At 40.9% G+C, this 15349-nt stretch overlaps 6 protein-coding genes across 6 annotated transcripts; 4 read left to right on the forward strand and 2 right to left on the reverse strand.

Moving 5' to 3' along the window:
- Window positions 1–1775: 1775 nt before the first annotated feature.
- Window positions 1776–4149, forward strand: LOC126631997 (subtilisin-like protease SBT1.7). Its single transcript, XM_050302210.1, has one exon. It carries the CDS (start codon window positions 1776–1778, stop codon window positions 2523–2525), a length of 750 nt encoding a protein of 249 aa, XP_050158167.1. The 3' UTR covers window positions 2526–4149.
- Window positions 2586–4073, forward strand: LOC126631298 (subtilisin-like protease SBT1.7). The gene has a single exon (XM_050301473.1). It carries the CDS (start codon window positions 2586–2588, stop codon window positions 4071–4073), a length of 1488 nt encoding a protein of 495 aa, XP_050157430.1.
- A 131-nt stretch (window positions 4150–4280) lies between the features above and the next one.
- On the reverse strand, window positions 4281–5666 carry LOC126631986 (protein arginine N-methyltransferase 2). Its single transcript, XM_050302200.1, has 3 exons — window positions 5323–5666; window positions 4827–5222; window positions 4281–4739 (listed from the first exon to the last, which is right to left on the reverse strand). Exons 1-3 carry the CDS (start codon window positions 5594–5596, stop codon window positions 4426–4428), a joined length of 984 nt encoding a protein of 327 aa, XP_050158157.1. The 5' UTR covers window positions 5597–5666; the 3' UTR covers window positions 4281–4425.
- A 1194-nt stretch (window positions 5667–6860) lies between these two features.
- On the forward strand, window positions 6861–9512 carry LOC126631985 (uncharacterized). Its single transcript, XM_050302199.1, has 5 exons — window positions 6861–7317; window positions 7745–7859; window positions 7986–8621; window positions 8717–8900; window positions 9121–9512. Exons 1-5 carry the CDS (start codon window positions 7241–7243, stop codon window positions 9141–9143), a joined length of 1035 nt encoding a protein of 344 aa, XP_050158156.1. The 5' UTR covers window positions 6861–7240; the 3' UTR covers window positions 9144–9512.
- Window positions 9513–9521: 9 nt separating this feature from the next.
- LOC126631994 (protein TRIGALACTOSYLDIACYLGLYCEROL 5, chloroplastic) lies at window positions 9522–11710 on the reverse strand. The gene is made up of 5 exons (XM_050302207.1): window positions 11584–11710; window positions 11398–11480; window positions 11274–11318; window positions 9983–10015; window positions 9522–9865 (listed from the first exon to the last, which is right to left on the reverse strand). The coding sequence occupies exons 2-5, from the start codon at window positions 11435–11437 to the stop codon at window positions 9702–9704; spliced, it is 282 nt and encodes a 93-aa protein (XP_050158164.1). The 5' UTR covers window positions 11438–11480; window positions 11584–11710; the 3' UTR covers window positions 9522–9701.
- Window positions 11711–13315: 1605 nt separating this feature from the next.
- LOC126631982 (3-oxo-Delta(4,5)-steroid 5-beta-reductase-like) lies at window positions 13316–14939 on the forward strand. Its single transcript, XM_050302194.1, has 2 exons — window positions 13316–13467; window positions 13559–14939. The coding sequence occupies exons 1-2, from the start codon at window positions 13429–13431 to the stop codon at window positions 14690–14692; spliced, it is 1173 nt and encodes a 390-aa protein (XP_050158151.1). The 5' UTR covers window positions 13316–13428; the 3' UTR covers window positions 14693–14939.
- The last annotated feature ends 410 nt before the right edge of the window (window positions 14940–15349 follow it).

Below are 15349 nucleotides of genomic sequence, written 5' to 3' on the forward strand. Positions count from 1 at the left end.
GTGATAACAATTCTGCAGTATTTTTTAGCAAGAACAATAAGAGGACTTCAGCTTCAAGACTGATGGATGTAAAATTCCTCAAGGTCCGAGAAAAGGTTAGAGAAGGAGCAATTCAGGTGGAGCACTTAAGCACAAATGAAATGATTGCGGATCCTTTGACTAAAGCATTGCCGATTGGAGCATTTAAAACGCATGTCTCTCGGATGGGAATACTTGAATCCTTTGATCAGTGGGAGTAATTCGTTAGTCTTATTATGACTGTTTATTCGCTGCTGTGAAGTTCAGAGCGCTGGTGTGGTGATATAGACAGGTTTCAAATTTCACATTTAAAATCTTATGGCTGGATAGTATTAGGTTTGTTAGTTTGTTTTGTTTATTTTATCGAATTGAGATCAGTTATGATGATCTATTGTTTCGAACAAAATAAAGTTTGATATAATTCATTTGTTGCTTTTATAATGGTTTGTCCGTTTAAAGCATTTAGTGATGAGTTGATTGATTCATGCATTGTTTTGAAGCAAAGATTTGTTTCACATCTTGCTGACAATGATTTGAAATAGTGGGAGCAGATTATTTTGCTTATTGCTGATATTGATCAAGTTCATAACGTTGAGCATACAAATTGAATGTCTGTAACTCTTGAAAACCTGTTTGCTTTATTGTGGTAATACAGTTACAAGCGTTCTGCATTTTGAGATGTATGATAGCTGGTTGTGATTGAAATTTTATTAACAAGATTAGTGATCACTTCTATCTGCACATAATTGACTTGGCTGAGTACTTAAAACTGTTCTCATACTCAAGTGGGAGAATGTAAGAATGTGAGTATGAGATAGAGGAGTTTTAGGACCGGATATATGTGTTCAATTGGATAGAAAAGTCTTGTTAATAAAAGGAATGCTAATCCCTTATGAAGAGGGATTCTGTACAGCATGAAGATCAGAACAAGGAGACAAGAATTTGTTTCCTACATGGATTTTGATAGGGAATCCTAATCAGTTATGGTAAAGATTATATGTATATATATAGTGGCCTCTCTTCTCACAGGGTAACGCTCATATTCTGGACTTAATCCTATTTATAAGTCGAGCTCTTGATAACCTGCGAGAGAAGAGAAGGTGCACTGAAAGTTTGCTGCTATGGCTTCGGGTTCTGCTACAAGTGCAGGTATGTTCTTCTTGCTGTGTTTCTCAGATACATAAATTGAATATTTCTCTCTAAGTTGTAGTTCATGTTTTGGTCTTGGTGATTATGATTAAGGGTCTTACATTCGAAACCTGTACGAATACAGTTGTTTCCGATGTGATAAACGCCCACAGGCACCTCCTTCGTACCCCTGACCAGAAGATGGTTAATTTAGCACGATTCACTTCTTCCTTTATCCTTTGATGCTTAAATTGGACCGCTTATCCAAATCCATTCATGAAGTCCAATCAATGAAACAAATCTGCAAATGTGAATGGAATCCCGACTTTTTCCGCCTACGCGGACGCTTGACTCAATGGACATAAATTAACAAGATGTGTAGAAAAAGAAAAATCATGTGCGGATTTTAATTCCAAAAGGAAAATAATACTAGTACTATTTTAAGTGCCATGTGATGTAAGTTTCTTTTTCCTGTTTTTTAGTCAAGTGCCATGTGATGTGGGTTTCTAAGAGGGAATGTCTGGCACTCTCATGTGCAGAACAGAGTACAAAGAGAGCAACCGGAGAGAAACTCCCATATTTGCCAGAAACTCGATGTTCTCAGACTTGCAAAGATTGAGAAGACGAGAATGTCGGTTTTCATACTTCCCGTGGCACTTGCGCTTCTGCTGCTCTCTAACATCTCCGCAATTGCAGAAGACGAGAAAGAGCAGCAAATGAAGAAGACGTACATCATTCACATGGACAAGTCCAATATGCCAGCAAGTTTTGAAGATGACCATTTCCGATGGTATGGCTCGTCTTTGAAGCTGGTGTCGGATTCGGCAGACATGCTTTACACATACACAAACGTAATCCACGGCTTTTCCGCGAGGCTGACTCTTGCGGAAGCTGTGCTGCTTGAGAAACAACCAGGAACTGTTTCTGTCCTGCCTGAATTGAGATATGAACTTCAAACAACTCGGACGCCTGAGTTCCTTGGAATATCAGGAAAACATGCAGCTGTCTTCCCTGGATCGGTTAAAGTGAGTGATGTGGTTATTGGAGTCGTAGATTCAGGTGTGTGGCCTGAGAGCAAAAGCTACGATGACAAAAGTCTCGGCCCTGTGCCGAGAAGCTGGAAAGGAAAGTGCGAGGAGGGAAAGAACTTCAACTCCTCAAGCTGCAACCGAAAACTCATTGGTGCGAGGTTTTTCTCAAGGGGGTATGAAGCAGGACTTGGACATCCCATGAATGAAACCAAAGAATCAAGATCACCAAGAGATGATGATGGCCATGGAACTCACACCTCGACCACGGCTGCTGGGTTCCCTGTTCCAGGAGCTAGCCTCTTCGGCTATGCTTCAGGGACAGCAAAGGGAATGGCTACGCAAGCTTGAGTAGCCACATACAAGGTTTGCTGGCTTGGTGGGTGCTTCAGCTCCGATATATTGGCCGCAATGGACAAGGCTGTTGAAGATGGCGTCGACATTCTATCTTTGTCTATTGGGAGAAAAGGGTACAAAGATTATTACACAGACAGTATTGCCATTGGAGCTTTCTCTGTCGTGGCGAAGGGAATCTTCGTGTCATGTGCAGCCGGAAATCAGGGGCCATTTAAGGTCAGCTCGAGCAATAATGCTCCTTGGATAACCACTGTCGGTGCTGGAACATTAGACCGGGATTTCCCTGCATATGTTAGCCTTGGAAATCGAAGAAAATACAGAGGTATATCAGTCTACGGCGGAACATCCTTACCTAGTGGATTACTTCCACTTGTGTATGGAAGCAATGGAAGCAATCTATGCATTCCTGACAGTTTAGTTCCTGCAAAAGTTGCTGGGAAAATTGTGGTATGTGATCAAGGGGAAAACCCCGAGGTTGAAAAGAGTGCAGTGGTAAAAAAGGCTGGTGGTGTAGGGATGATTTTGGCGGACGCTGAAATTAACGGGGAAGAACTAATTGCCGACGTGCATCTACTGGCTACAATAATGGTTGGCCATAAAGCTGGTAAGGCAATAAAAAGATATATTGCCTCCCAGGCAGATCCGAAAGCGCACTTTGCTTTCGGGAAGACACAGTTAGGCGTGGAACCCTCACCGGTGGTGGCAGCATTCAGCTCTAGAGGACCAAATCCAGTCTCTCCGAGTGTACTCAAACCAGACCTGATAGCACCAGGAGTGAACATCCTAGCTGGGTGGACTGGTGCAGTTGGACCAACAAGACTAGATGACGACACCATGCGAGTGAGCTTCAACATCCTCTCAGGTACATCCATGTCGTGCCCACATGTGAGCGGGTTGGCCGCCATTCTCAAGGCTGCTAACCCAAAATGGAGCCCTGCAGCCATTAAGTCTGCTCTCATGACCACATCCTATACAACATACAAAAATGGAAAAGCAGTCGAAGATATTGCTACTGGAAATGCTGCAACACCATATGATTACGGTGCTGGGCATGTAGATCCAGTGGCAGCCATTGACCCTGGCCTTGTTTACGATCTTGCAGTCGAGGACTACCTAAGCTTCCTCTGTGCCTTGCATTATACAACAACAGACATCAAGAAATTGACTCACAGAGAATTCCCCTGCGATTCAAGCAAGAATCACAGCGTTGGAGATCTTAATTATCCATCTTTTGCTGTAGCCCTATACGCAAATTCGGACAACAGCGGAGCAGGTACCCAAAAATACACGAGGACTCTGACCAATGTTGGTCCACCAGCAAGATACAATGTCTCTGTGTCCATAGACTCTACACTCACAACGTCAGTGAAGATCTTGGTTGAACCAAAATCACTGAGTTTCAGTCAAGCATATGAGAAGAAGACTTATACTGTGACTTTTGTAACTAGTGCCATGCCATCTGGTACAGACATATTTGCTCGCCTGGTCTGGTCCGATGGGAAACACTTAGTGAGTAGTCCCATTGCTATCAGCTGGTTTTGATTTTAGCAACAATCCTGAACCTAATTTACCTACAGATCATGGTGCTTATAAATTCACTGCATTGTGCAGTTTCCGAGTTTTTTTTTTTTTTTTTTTTTTTTTTTGTGTTTTGTTTTTTGTCCAAGTTATCGCCCACAACACATCGATTTTCTATTTTCTGGAAACCCACATTGAGAATTATACTCAATTAGCAGTTGAAAAGAGACATTCAGAAATTTAAAATATCACTACAAAACTAGAAATTCATACAGCTGTCTACAATGCAATCATCATGAAATCAATCACAATGAAATATCTTGAAGTTACAATAAGAAAAAAAAGCTAAAATATAAACTAAAGCGAAGTCCAACTATCATTCCGTATCATCTACAGACTGACAAACAGGGAGGTAATAAGTATCGAGCTGCCAATACTTTTGTTTGACACCTTCCCAAACTTCGTCTCCTAAACAATCCTTGACAGGCAATGGAATGAACTGTGTAGAGTACCCCAAATTCTGAAGCTCTAGAGAGACCAAATGACAGTAAACAACATGGAAGAACGCATTACCTCCGCAAAGGCCATTGAAGAACGAGTAGATTCCCCCGGGCTTCAACAACACGGGAAGATGCTGGTGGAACTCTCTCAGGTCTTCGTAGTACTCTCCGTAGGTGTCAAAGAAAATCCCTGCACAAACGAACCCAAAATTTCATAAATTTACATAAATTGAAGCTTAAACCGTCAATTGAATTAGCTCATTTCTATTTCACCTACCATCATATGATTTAAGCTGAGGTAGCACATCCTGCCATCGACCGAATATTATGTTCACATTATCCTTCTGAGCCCAACCGGTTTGAATCATACGCTGATAAACCTCCGGGTGAGCCTCAACGATGGTGTGTGAAGCAGGGGAGTATTTCTGAATGGCTGTATCCACAAGCCCCATTCCAAATCCAATGTTCAATATATGGCCACCTCCGGAACAAACCGCTTTCGCGTGTGCCTCCATTAACGGATGCTCCCACGCCATCATCACTGCCTTACAATTCGAGTCCATAAGCTTATCCTCACTAAAGCTCACTCTGTCTTCCAAATAATCACCATCGCTATCCCCGTCCTTCTTCTCCCTCCGAGCAATCGTTCCGAGTACCAATTCAGCTTGAATCCCTAATATTCAACTCACATCAATCAAACACTTGCATTTCTGATTCATAAGAAAAAAATCCAAATTACAATCATTTTCTAATTTCTATGCTAAATTACGTACCGGCATTGAGGAGGATGTCGTAGGCGTCCTCGTGGCCTGCTTCCATGGCGAAATCGCCGGCGGAGAGATTGGAGGGGGATAAGGCGTTCCAGGGCGCGCCAGCTTCTAGAAGGGCTGTGACGGCGTCGGCGTGGCCCAGCTTGGCGGCGTGCATCAGCGGATTGAGGCCTTCACCGTCGAAGTACGTAACGTCAGCTCCGGCGAGTATTAGAGCCTTCAGCTTCTCGGTGTCGCCGTTCCTCGCCGCCTCACATAGCTGCGCGCCTTCTTCCATGTCTGTCTCAGTGTACAGTGCTGGTCAAAACCCTGGTCAAGGTTTATAAAGGTGTGCTCTTCTATTTGCACCCAGCATTGGGCTCTTATTACCAAACAAAATATACACTTCCAATTTTACCCCTAAACATTCCAAATTATTTTAAAGGACATATTGGCTTGAAATTGATATAAAAAAATAAATCTTGATCGCGCAAGTGATCAAACACTCTTATAAACTCATCGTATCACTTTTGTATGACTCATTTTATCTTTGTAATCATTAGAATAACCAATTTTGGTTAAATCAACACTTAAAGGTTGTAATCATTATAAAATCCTAGTGCATATTTTTTAGGGGACTTTAACGAAAAACACCTGATACTGTTCACTTTAACGAAAAACCACATTTTTACACTAAAAAGTCAATCCTGGTACTATTCATTTTACCATTTATTTTGTCTTTATCATTAAAACTCAAAATTTTCAAGCCATTTTCATTAGTTTTCCTTATTTTTTATGAGTAAAATTGAGGGGTACAATTGGAAGTTTGTTGGGTAAAGAGACCTTAAATAGTGGGTGGAAAATTAAGTAAAATGTAATACTGGATAATAATTGTTGGGTGAAAATAGATGCATACTAAATGTGGGCAAGGAAAGACCATGCCCAAAGCTAATTTTTAATTTTGAAAAACGATATATAGCCTATAACATGCATTAAGAGAAGAAAAAGTGGAATTGATATCATCTCTAGATCTTTTGTGTCCAGAGTTGTTGGACACTGAAATTCCAACTGACAATTTAAATATTACAATCCTCTCCTCATTAGCTCATCTCACTGATCTATCTCATAGAAAATGAAGTTTTTATACGGCCTAGATCTTTCTTGAACCACCTTAATTTCTGAGTCCAACTACTCCAAACACAGAGATTCGGAGATCCTCAATTTGAAAAAGAGCTACACCTATATACGTTGCAGCCTAGTAGCATAAAAACAACGCTAAGACTAATAACTTATGTACTTGTGAAGAATCATGTTCACTGATGCGTGTGAAGTTCACAATTCATCAATAATCATAAATTAGAATCAGCGTACTCAAATATGAACAACTCCTTGTTATATAAGTATAATAAACTCAATTCAAGTGACTAAAATCACGGTTGTATCTTAAGAAAAATGGGTGAGGAAAACGGTTTGAGATAAAAAGGAAATAGCCAAGAAAATTGTTAAACAATTGAAGTAGCGATTATAAAAGCCAAGGAAGTTGTCAATGGACCACAATCACCCACGCGGTGGCGCATCACCATCTCCATCACCATCAGCATCCAATCGACCAATTTTGACCCCTCTCCAAACTCTCAAGTTCTCAACTTCACCAGACGACATCGTTCTGGCCTTTTTAGAAACTCCAGTTATTTACGCCTCTCTCTCTCTCTCTCTCTTCCCCAACCCAAATCTTCTGTCACCTGCAAATCCAAATTGCATCGCTGAAATAGCGAAATCTCTCCTCACCCAATTTCCCCTTTTGCCCTCTTTGTCTATTTCTAATTTCTATTTGCTTCAAATTAATTTCGGAATTAAATAAATTTGCGAGCTAAGGTTCTTTATTTTTTTTTGGAATAAACCAAGATTGGTTGCTAATTCATAAATTTGGGCTGATTAATTAATGGCGTCAAGTTTTGATCGGTGGGAGAAAGATCCATTTTTTCCGGCGGCCGAAGAAGTTCAAGAATCCGCCGACAGGTAGCATTTCTCATTCTGTTATTTCTACCGCTCCAGTTCCAAATATGTTCATCAATTTGTAGTTTTTTTCCAATAAATTTGCAACTTTTCGACGTTTTATTGAATTTTGAATGCATCTTTAATTTGATAGCTTCCAGCACATTTGAATCAAATCTCAGCTTTAGGCGACGTTCAGCAGAAACGAAATTTGGCCCCATTTAATTAAAATTCATGATTTACGATTTAATGTTCCATTTTTTTCCTATACAATTTGTTTATAAACCCATTGAGTAATCGGTGTTTATCCGTGATGTGTTTATGTGAAAACCGGAATTGGGGTTTTTGTCTGCACTTGTTCTTCAAATGCAAAGTGCATTGACTGCTAAGGATGATATTTGGTTTTTGTTGTAAATTGTATGTTAATTTTGTTTTCTATGTGGTTCTGAAGGATGGAATCTACTTATCGGACATGGATCCACGCCAGGAAGGACGCTTCATGTATGTGGGATCCCGAGGAACTTTGCAGGGATCTTCGTACAGCTCTTGGAACTACCAAATGGCAGGTCCTTTTCTTTCTTTTGCTCTTCAGCTATGGCTGCTGCCGTTTAGGCAGACCAACAATATGAATTGGTGTTATGCCCCGTATCAGTGTTGTGATTGGTTGATTGAATTTTTGTGTGGCAATGCAGTTAGAGGAGTTTGCACGAGCAGTCAGGTCGAGTTATGCGAGAAGCTCATGTGAAGACGCAAGAGAGAGGCACCGTGCATTCATTGTTGCAATCGAGGAGCAGGTTTCCAAAATTGAAAAATCGTTAAAGGAAGCTGCCCTTTCTGAGGGCAAGGCTTCTCAGCCTTGGGTGCGTTTGGATGAAGGGGAGTGCAATGAACTTGCATTTTTTCTTTCTGGACCATCTGCTTCCGAAGAGAAAGTTCTTGTTAAAAGTAACGACAAGGATGTTGAAAAACCACGAGTCATAGATGGAGATACAGCGCCAGGTTGTTCAAAGAACTCATGTGGTTCGACCGAGTTGGGCTCCCGGAAGACTAGGGAGGAGAAGTCACATGAGCATAGGAGGACAGCTAGTGATAGTGCTGACATTGGTGCCTGGAAGATTGCAGTTTTCGACGATGGATACGTACCAAGTTCTTCTGCTATGATGGTTGAGCATCCTGTACGAAAGATTCCTAGTATGTCTGGGTTTCTTAGTTCCATGGAAACCGCGTCAAAGTTGAAGTGGTCAAAGAATGGTTTTAGGAAGTGGAAGGCCGTCGACCGTCATGAAGATGCTGATACTGCATTGTTGCCACCTAGTCAGTTGACTAGGGTATGTACACTTTACTCCTTTGATTTAATTTACTACGAGACCTTACATTCTTGGCATTTTGTTACTAGTGATTAAAATTCTTGTTTTCCATTTAGGGCATCAATGCTTGCTTGGAAAAAAATAAGAGTTGTTTGGATAGTTGCGATGAATGCTACGATAAACCGTTGTATGGCTGGTACGGAGCTATCCAGAGACAACTTCAACGGTCTCAGTACTATATGCAATATAGTTGGCCTGCACGCGTAGCACTTTGGATCGGTGTACTCCTTTTCTTGATTGGTAAGCTTCACTGAACCCTGCCAGATCTTTGTTTTGCACAGACACAATGTTGAGATGCAATTTGGACACAAATGTTGTCCGAATAGCTTATATGTGTTGCTTATGCAGCTAATGATATTTTTTTAAATGTTTGTCATGCTAACCGAGCGTGTCCTTTTCTATCATTTCTTGTTGAAGGGTAGTTTTGTATTCATGAGTTTGGCATTTTCGTTCTTTGCAGTCTTTGTGTTGCGTGCGATCTGAGCTGTGGCCCTTGTGCCCACAGTTTTTGGTAGATCGTGGCAGGACAAGGAGAAACCGTCAATGGATGGACCTAGAAGTAGGAAAATGCAATACTATTTTCACACATTGTTGAAGTGCCAAGCGATGAGCACAGCCTAAGAGAACCTTCAAAGGATTCCACTTTTGTTTTGATGTTTTCCTCCTCCAATTTTGATACCTTTGAAGGAGGAAAACTTCTGCTGTATTATAGCGATATCAGCGAAAGTTGTAAGCCGAAAGATATGTGCTACTGCATCTTGTAATATAAATTTTCTTTCCTTTTCTGTGTGGCTTCGCGTTATGTACCGTGACTGTTTCTGTAGTATATAAAATTTAGTTTTCTTACGTTTACTTACGATATGAAATAAATTTTCGTTTCCATCCTCAATATTCTACAAACTCAATTGAAGTACTGCATGCATAAAAAATCTCCCATTTTCTCTGCATTGGCACCTAAGTTGACTTGCATAGCGACATAAGCTGGGTCTGCGGTTATGGATTCGGTTCACAGCAATGATGAGGAAATGCTGTAACGAGAAGCTATCGCGAGGCACGAATGTCCTGGTTGCTTTTCTGTAAAGCACCATCTTGATCCTTCTTGCCGAAGTCTATGCCCTGGTATGTGACCCCAGATGAATGATACTGGCTACCAAAGGCAGTGCCGAAGCCCCATCCGAGACCTAGTCCAACCCCACAGCCTCCGCCTACGAAACAATACACCGGTTAATGTCAGATGCATCGTGATGTGCTTGACATAGATCCAACACATTCTAAAAATATAAACAAGAGATTCCGGTTTGATTAAAAGGAAAAGGTTATACCTACACCAAGGCCCAAGAAGTTCAAAGGTGTGCCTGTAGCAGAAAAACGTCGTAAATCAGCAAACAAGATGTATCACAGTGCATCAGTACGAATAACAAACAGTGTTAAGTAAATAAGGATAATTCCTTAATGCTAGTTGATAGTCCTATGCTGAAATTGGGGGCTAACAAATACTTAGCACATCATATGATAATCTGTATGAAGCTTAAATGCAGCCTCAATCTCGACTCGAGAGACACAACCAGTCCAACACTTCTGCATTGACTAATGATCAAGTAATCACTAATTGATCCAAACGCATAACCAGACTCGCAAGGTATCAAAATTTTGGCCACGCTAGAGAGGAGACGGATCAAGGGATTTTTGCACTGGTGGAAAAGAAGAGTGGAGGAGGATATCTCGTTTTCAGTCAAATATACGTGCAGAACAGCAAAACCCTCCCAATAATCCTCCTGGTACAGATGCTTTAAGTTCAAACCAATCGTTAGTGCACCAACATGATGAAAAAGGATCTCAATTGGCCATCAGATGGTCCAAATATTAACATGTTTCTGAGGTTCCTAAATTGGCCCATGGGGAAGAACCAATTCCTACTATTCCTTTCAGTTAAAACTACCCTCCCTCCAAGAAAAGCGGATTCCATTGACATCACATCCGTCTTGAATAAATCTCTAGTATTCAAAGAGCCTATTTCTCCTCTGAGAGAGTATCAACAAATGTTTACCCCACTACATTTTGACAGTGAAGAACCAAGTAGAGGATGAACCAAATGAAATCCTCAGCTTACAGTCCTTTCACGAATTGCTACAAATTTCCTTTTCTTAAAAGATAGAACAGAGACACCATCAAATGACCATACGAACACAAGATTTACGAAGATGCCAAGGTGATCAGAACAACACCACCTCCTCAACAACTCAACCATTGAGAATTGGTGTTTATTTGTCAACCCTTATTCTAAGAAACGGTGCTAAAAAACAGATTCACAATTCACAGACTTTGCACTTCGAAAGTTCTTTTCTTCATTGCTCATAAACCGCACAGAAATCATTTCGAAACCATTCGCCTTGTGGATCCACAATATCTACCTAGATGATATGCTGTAAACACTTATTTTATTGCACAATTTGTGGAAATGCCTAATTAATAGAGAATTACGCTATGAAATTAAGCACCAAAAGCTGTTTTAATTCTTCTAATTAACAATTCTAATTGTTATAAAGATTAAACATTTTTCAGGTAAATGAATTAAAATATGCAATCAAAATTCAAGCGGGAGAAGGAACCAACCTCCGAAACCCCATCCAACGCCGAATCCGCAGCCAACACCAAATCCTGAAGAAAACAAACTGAATTGGTCACGGCCTCATCGCACCACATAGATTATAACAAAAGAAGCTTTATGAAATCTTACCGAATCCAACGCCAGTTCCATTGAAGTTGGTAAGAACCATCGCTGCAGCTATGGCGGTTTGCAGGCCGGAACTAGCGATCAAGCTTCAGCATTTATATATTCAGTATAAATTTAGGTTAAAAATTTTAAATTAAAAGGGAATTTGAGTGGACGAAGTTCATAAGAAATCACGGAGAAGGGAAATACCTATGAAGCTCCAACAATGGTGATTGGGTCCGAGTCCGACTGCAATGCGGTGTGCTCAACCAGTCTCCTGTCTTCGTTTATCAAACCAGCTAGCTAACTGAAGACTGGATCTTTACGGGAATACCCATGGACAATGGGCCAGTCGGCTCTCAAATAAAGCCCTTCACGAAATGGCTGTACCCATTGCAGGCTTGGGCCAGCCCATGCATTCCTTTCAATAGAACGTACGTAATTGCTTTTCCCGCCACCAAGAAAAGAAACTTGAAATTATTACATTTTCCATATTTTTATATAACGAAGGAAGTTGCGTTTTATTGTAAAACTAATTGGTAATGTGAAAAATGGCTAATTTCTTACAAGCTCTTGAAATATTTGGTTCATCACTGACGAGGGACTCTGTTCTTCACTTTCTCACATGGTATTTAGTGATACTAAACTCATCAATTATGAGAGTTGAATATTATTACTTTTCATTTACACGTAGAGAATAATATCACTAAACTATAGTACTACCAACCATTGACACACAAATGCTTTAGTTACTAACTCATTCCGAAAATAAGAAGTATGAGCATGAACTATGGACGATATATTGGTCCTACTAGCATCATCTATTATTAGTAGAGTAATATGATAGGGAGACTAAATTTGTAGATTTTTTTTAAAAACTAAATGACATGGAAATTGATGATTGAAATATTACTTAATCGTTGATAAATGTGCACATTTTCCATTGGTGACATATCATTTAGTTTACAAATTTTTTATTCTACAAATTTAGTCTCCCTAGCATTATCCTTATCAATACTATACAAGATTCGTTAATCCATTTTATATCACTTGCATCAGTAACATCATGTAAAAGTGTCACCACCGCACTAAAAAATTTATCATACATGATTTCGATACCATACAATAATATCTCTGAAACCTTTATCTATCCTAATGTTAACTATTTACTCTCACTCTTGGAAAAACCAAAAAGGTTAGGAATTTAGGAAAGATTTTCAGTGTGCTCAGATCACCGGCACATACATCATATTTCCTTTTACAATTAAAGGGACACTTGAGAAAAAAATTTTCCTTAATTTATATAATAATATATGATGTAACGTCATGTGTTATGAATACATTAAAAGAAGAGATTACTACTATTGATTGCATGATTATGTAAGATTATTTTGGATCATGATTCACATGTAGTGTTATTTAATTCCAACAAGCAGATAAACAGACAAATATATGACAAAGATCCACGTTGGCAACAATGTCACGGCCCATGCAGGTGGCTGCCGCTGCAAACAAAAAGACTGGCAGTTAGATTTCACCTAATATTTGACTGATAACTGCCCTTCTCAACATTTCATGTTTTGTCATGGCTTGTGTTGAAACACCGAAAATAGTCCCATTCTGTGCTTCATAAATAGAAGGGTTAATGTTCTTTGTCCAAAAAAACGAAAGAAAAAGAAAGGGTTAATGTTGGTAATATTAAAAATAAAATAAAAAATAAAATAAAAATAGAATAAAAAATAACAAAAACTTCAGGGACCAATTGTTACATACATTAGAACTCCAGGGCGCAAATTTGAATTTACCCTAAACTGAATTTGTTAGATTATTGGGCATGGACTTGGAGGTGGGCCCTACAAGAAGATGAAGCCTCCACGTCACGGTTAATGACGTGGCACAATCAATCATCCGGCGCAAAAAGACAATTCCACCCCGCTACTCCATGTGAGTAGTTGGCGCAGAAATGTTGAAAAATCGAAGACGCGAAGGTACAAATCCGATCAAAATTTTGGGAAATTAATTTGTAATTTCTCAGAGAGTTCCAAATCCGAGAACATGAGCTGGTGGTGGGCCGGAGCTGTTGGCGCTGCCAAGGCAATCACAATTTCTCCGCCATCGATCCTTTCCAATATTTTTTTTTTCCAATTTTTTTCCTAATTAACGTTTTTAATTCCGATTTTTGCAGAAAAAATTCGAGGAAGACGAACACCTGCGCGGCCCCCAGAGCGTGGGTCTCGTGATCGGCGTCACCGGCATAGTCGGCAACAGCCTCGCCGAGATCCTCCCCCTCTCCGACACCCCCGGCGGCCCATGGAAGGTCTACGGCGTCGCGCGCCGTCCCCGCCCCAACTGGAACGCCGACCACCTCGTCGAGTACATCCAGTGTGACCTCTCCGATCCCGACGACGCCAAAGCCAAGCTCTCTCCGTTAACCGACGTCACTCACATCTTCTACGTCACCTGGACCAACCGATCCACCGAGGCAGAGAACTGCGAGGTTAACGGTAATATGCTGCGCAACGTTTTGGACTCCGTCATCCCGAACGCGCCGAAGCTCAGCCACATCTGCCTCCAGACCGGCGCCAAACACTACGTCGGACCGTTCGAGTCCTTCGGTAAGATCCAGCCGCACGATCCGCCGTTTACGGAGGACTTGCCCCGATTGGACGCCCCAAATTTCTACTACACCCAGGAAGACTTGTTGTTTGCTGAGGTGGAGAAGAAAGAGGATCTGACTTGGTCGGTGCACCGACCCGAGACGATTTTCGGGTTTTCCCCTTTCAGCTTGATGAACATCGTGGGCACGCTCTGCGTCTACGCGGCGATATGCAAGCACGAGGGGCTGCCGCTGAAGTTTCCGGGAAGCAGTGCGGCGTGGAATTGTTACTCGGTGGCTTCTGATGCTGATCTCATTGCGGAGCAGCAGATATGGGCGGCGGTGGACCCGCATGCGAAAAACGAAGCGTTTAATATAAACAACGGGGATGTGTTCAAGTGGAAGCATTTCTGGAAGGTGCTGGCGGAGCAGTTCGGGATAGAGGAGTATGGGATTGACGAGGGAGACGGGAGGCTGAGCTTGTCGGAGCGGATGAAGGGGAAGGAGGGGGTGTGGGAGGAGATAGTGAGGGAGAATGAGCTGCAGGCGACGAGGTTGGAGGAGGTGGGGGTGTGGTGGTTTGTGGATGCTATGCTGGGTGGGGAGGCTATGATTTGTAGCATGAACAAGAGCAAGGAGCATGGGTTCGTCGGGTTTCGAAACTCGAGGAATTCGTTTGTTACTTGGATTGACAAGGTGAAATCTTTCAAGATTGTGCCTTGATCGATCGATGATTGCATTGGTGGATTGGTGATGTTCGTTGTGGGTTTCTTGTCCTTGTTCTATATGTAGCACACAAACTACTGTTGTGATTTTATAGTTTGAAATTTGATGAACTTTATTGTGTTTGTCTTCGATAAGGAAGAAAGTTGTCATTTTCTCTACCGTGGTTTTATTTCATCCTAAAAATGTTATAATCGGAATTGTTTCGTCGAAAAAATGTTATAATCGAAATTGTCCTTATTATTTATTTTGGTTATATGATGAAATAATGTGATGTTATTTGAAATTAAAGTCTTTTGCTTTAATGAGGAATACGAGTTTGTGGGAGATTGAGAGGCTTTTGGTAACACGGATGATTTGTGTAATTGAGCGTTATCAAATTGGAAACGTTGTCCAATATCGCCAACTTTTTGGTCTGATACCGATGGCCCATTGAGCTCATTCACTCAGACCATCTCCAACTCTTAGGCTAAAAGTCAAATTTTTTAGCCCAGAAAATTTAGCTTTTAGCCCAGAAACATCTTTTCTGCTCCAACCCTTCTGCCCTAAAATTTTAGCCCAGAATTATTAAAGAATGAACTTAGGCTAATTTTTTTCTTAAATCAATTTTTTTTAAAATAAATATGTAGATTATTGTAAATTAATTTTATGAACATT

This window comes from Malus sylvestris, chromosome 8 (genome assembly GCF_916048215.2).
Source record: "Malus sylvestris chromosome 8, drMalSylv7.2, whole genome shotgun sequence".
In the NCBI taxonomy this organism is placed as follows: Eukaryota; Viridiplantae; Streptophyta; class Magnoliopsida; order Rosales; family Rosaceae; genus Malus; species Malus sylvestris.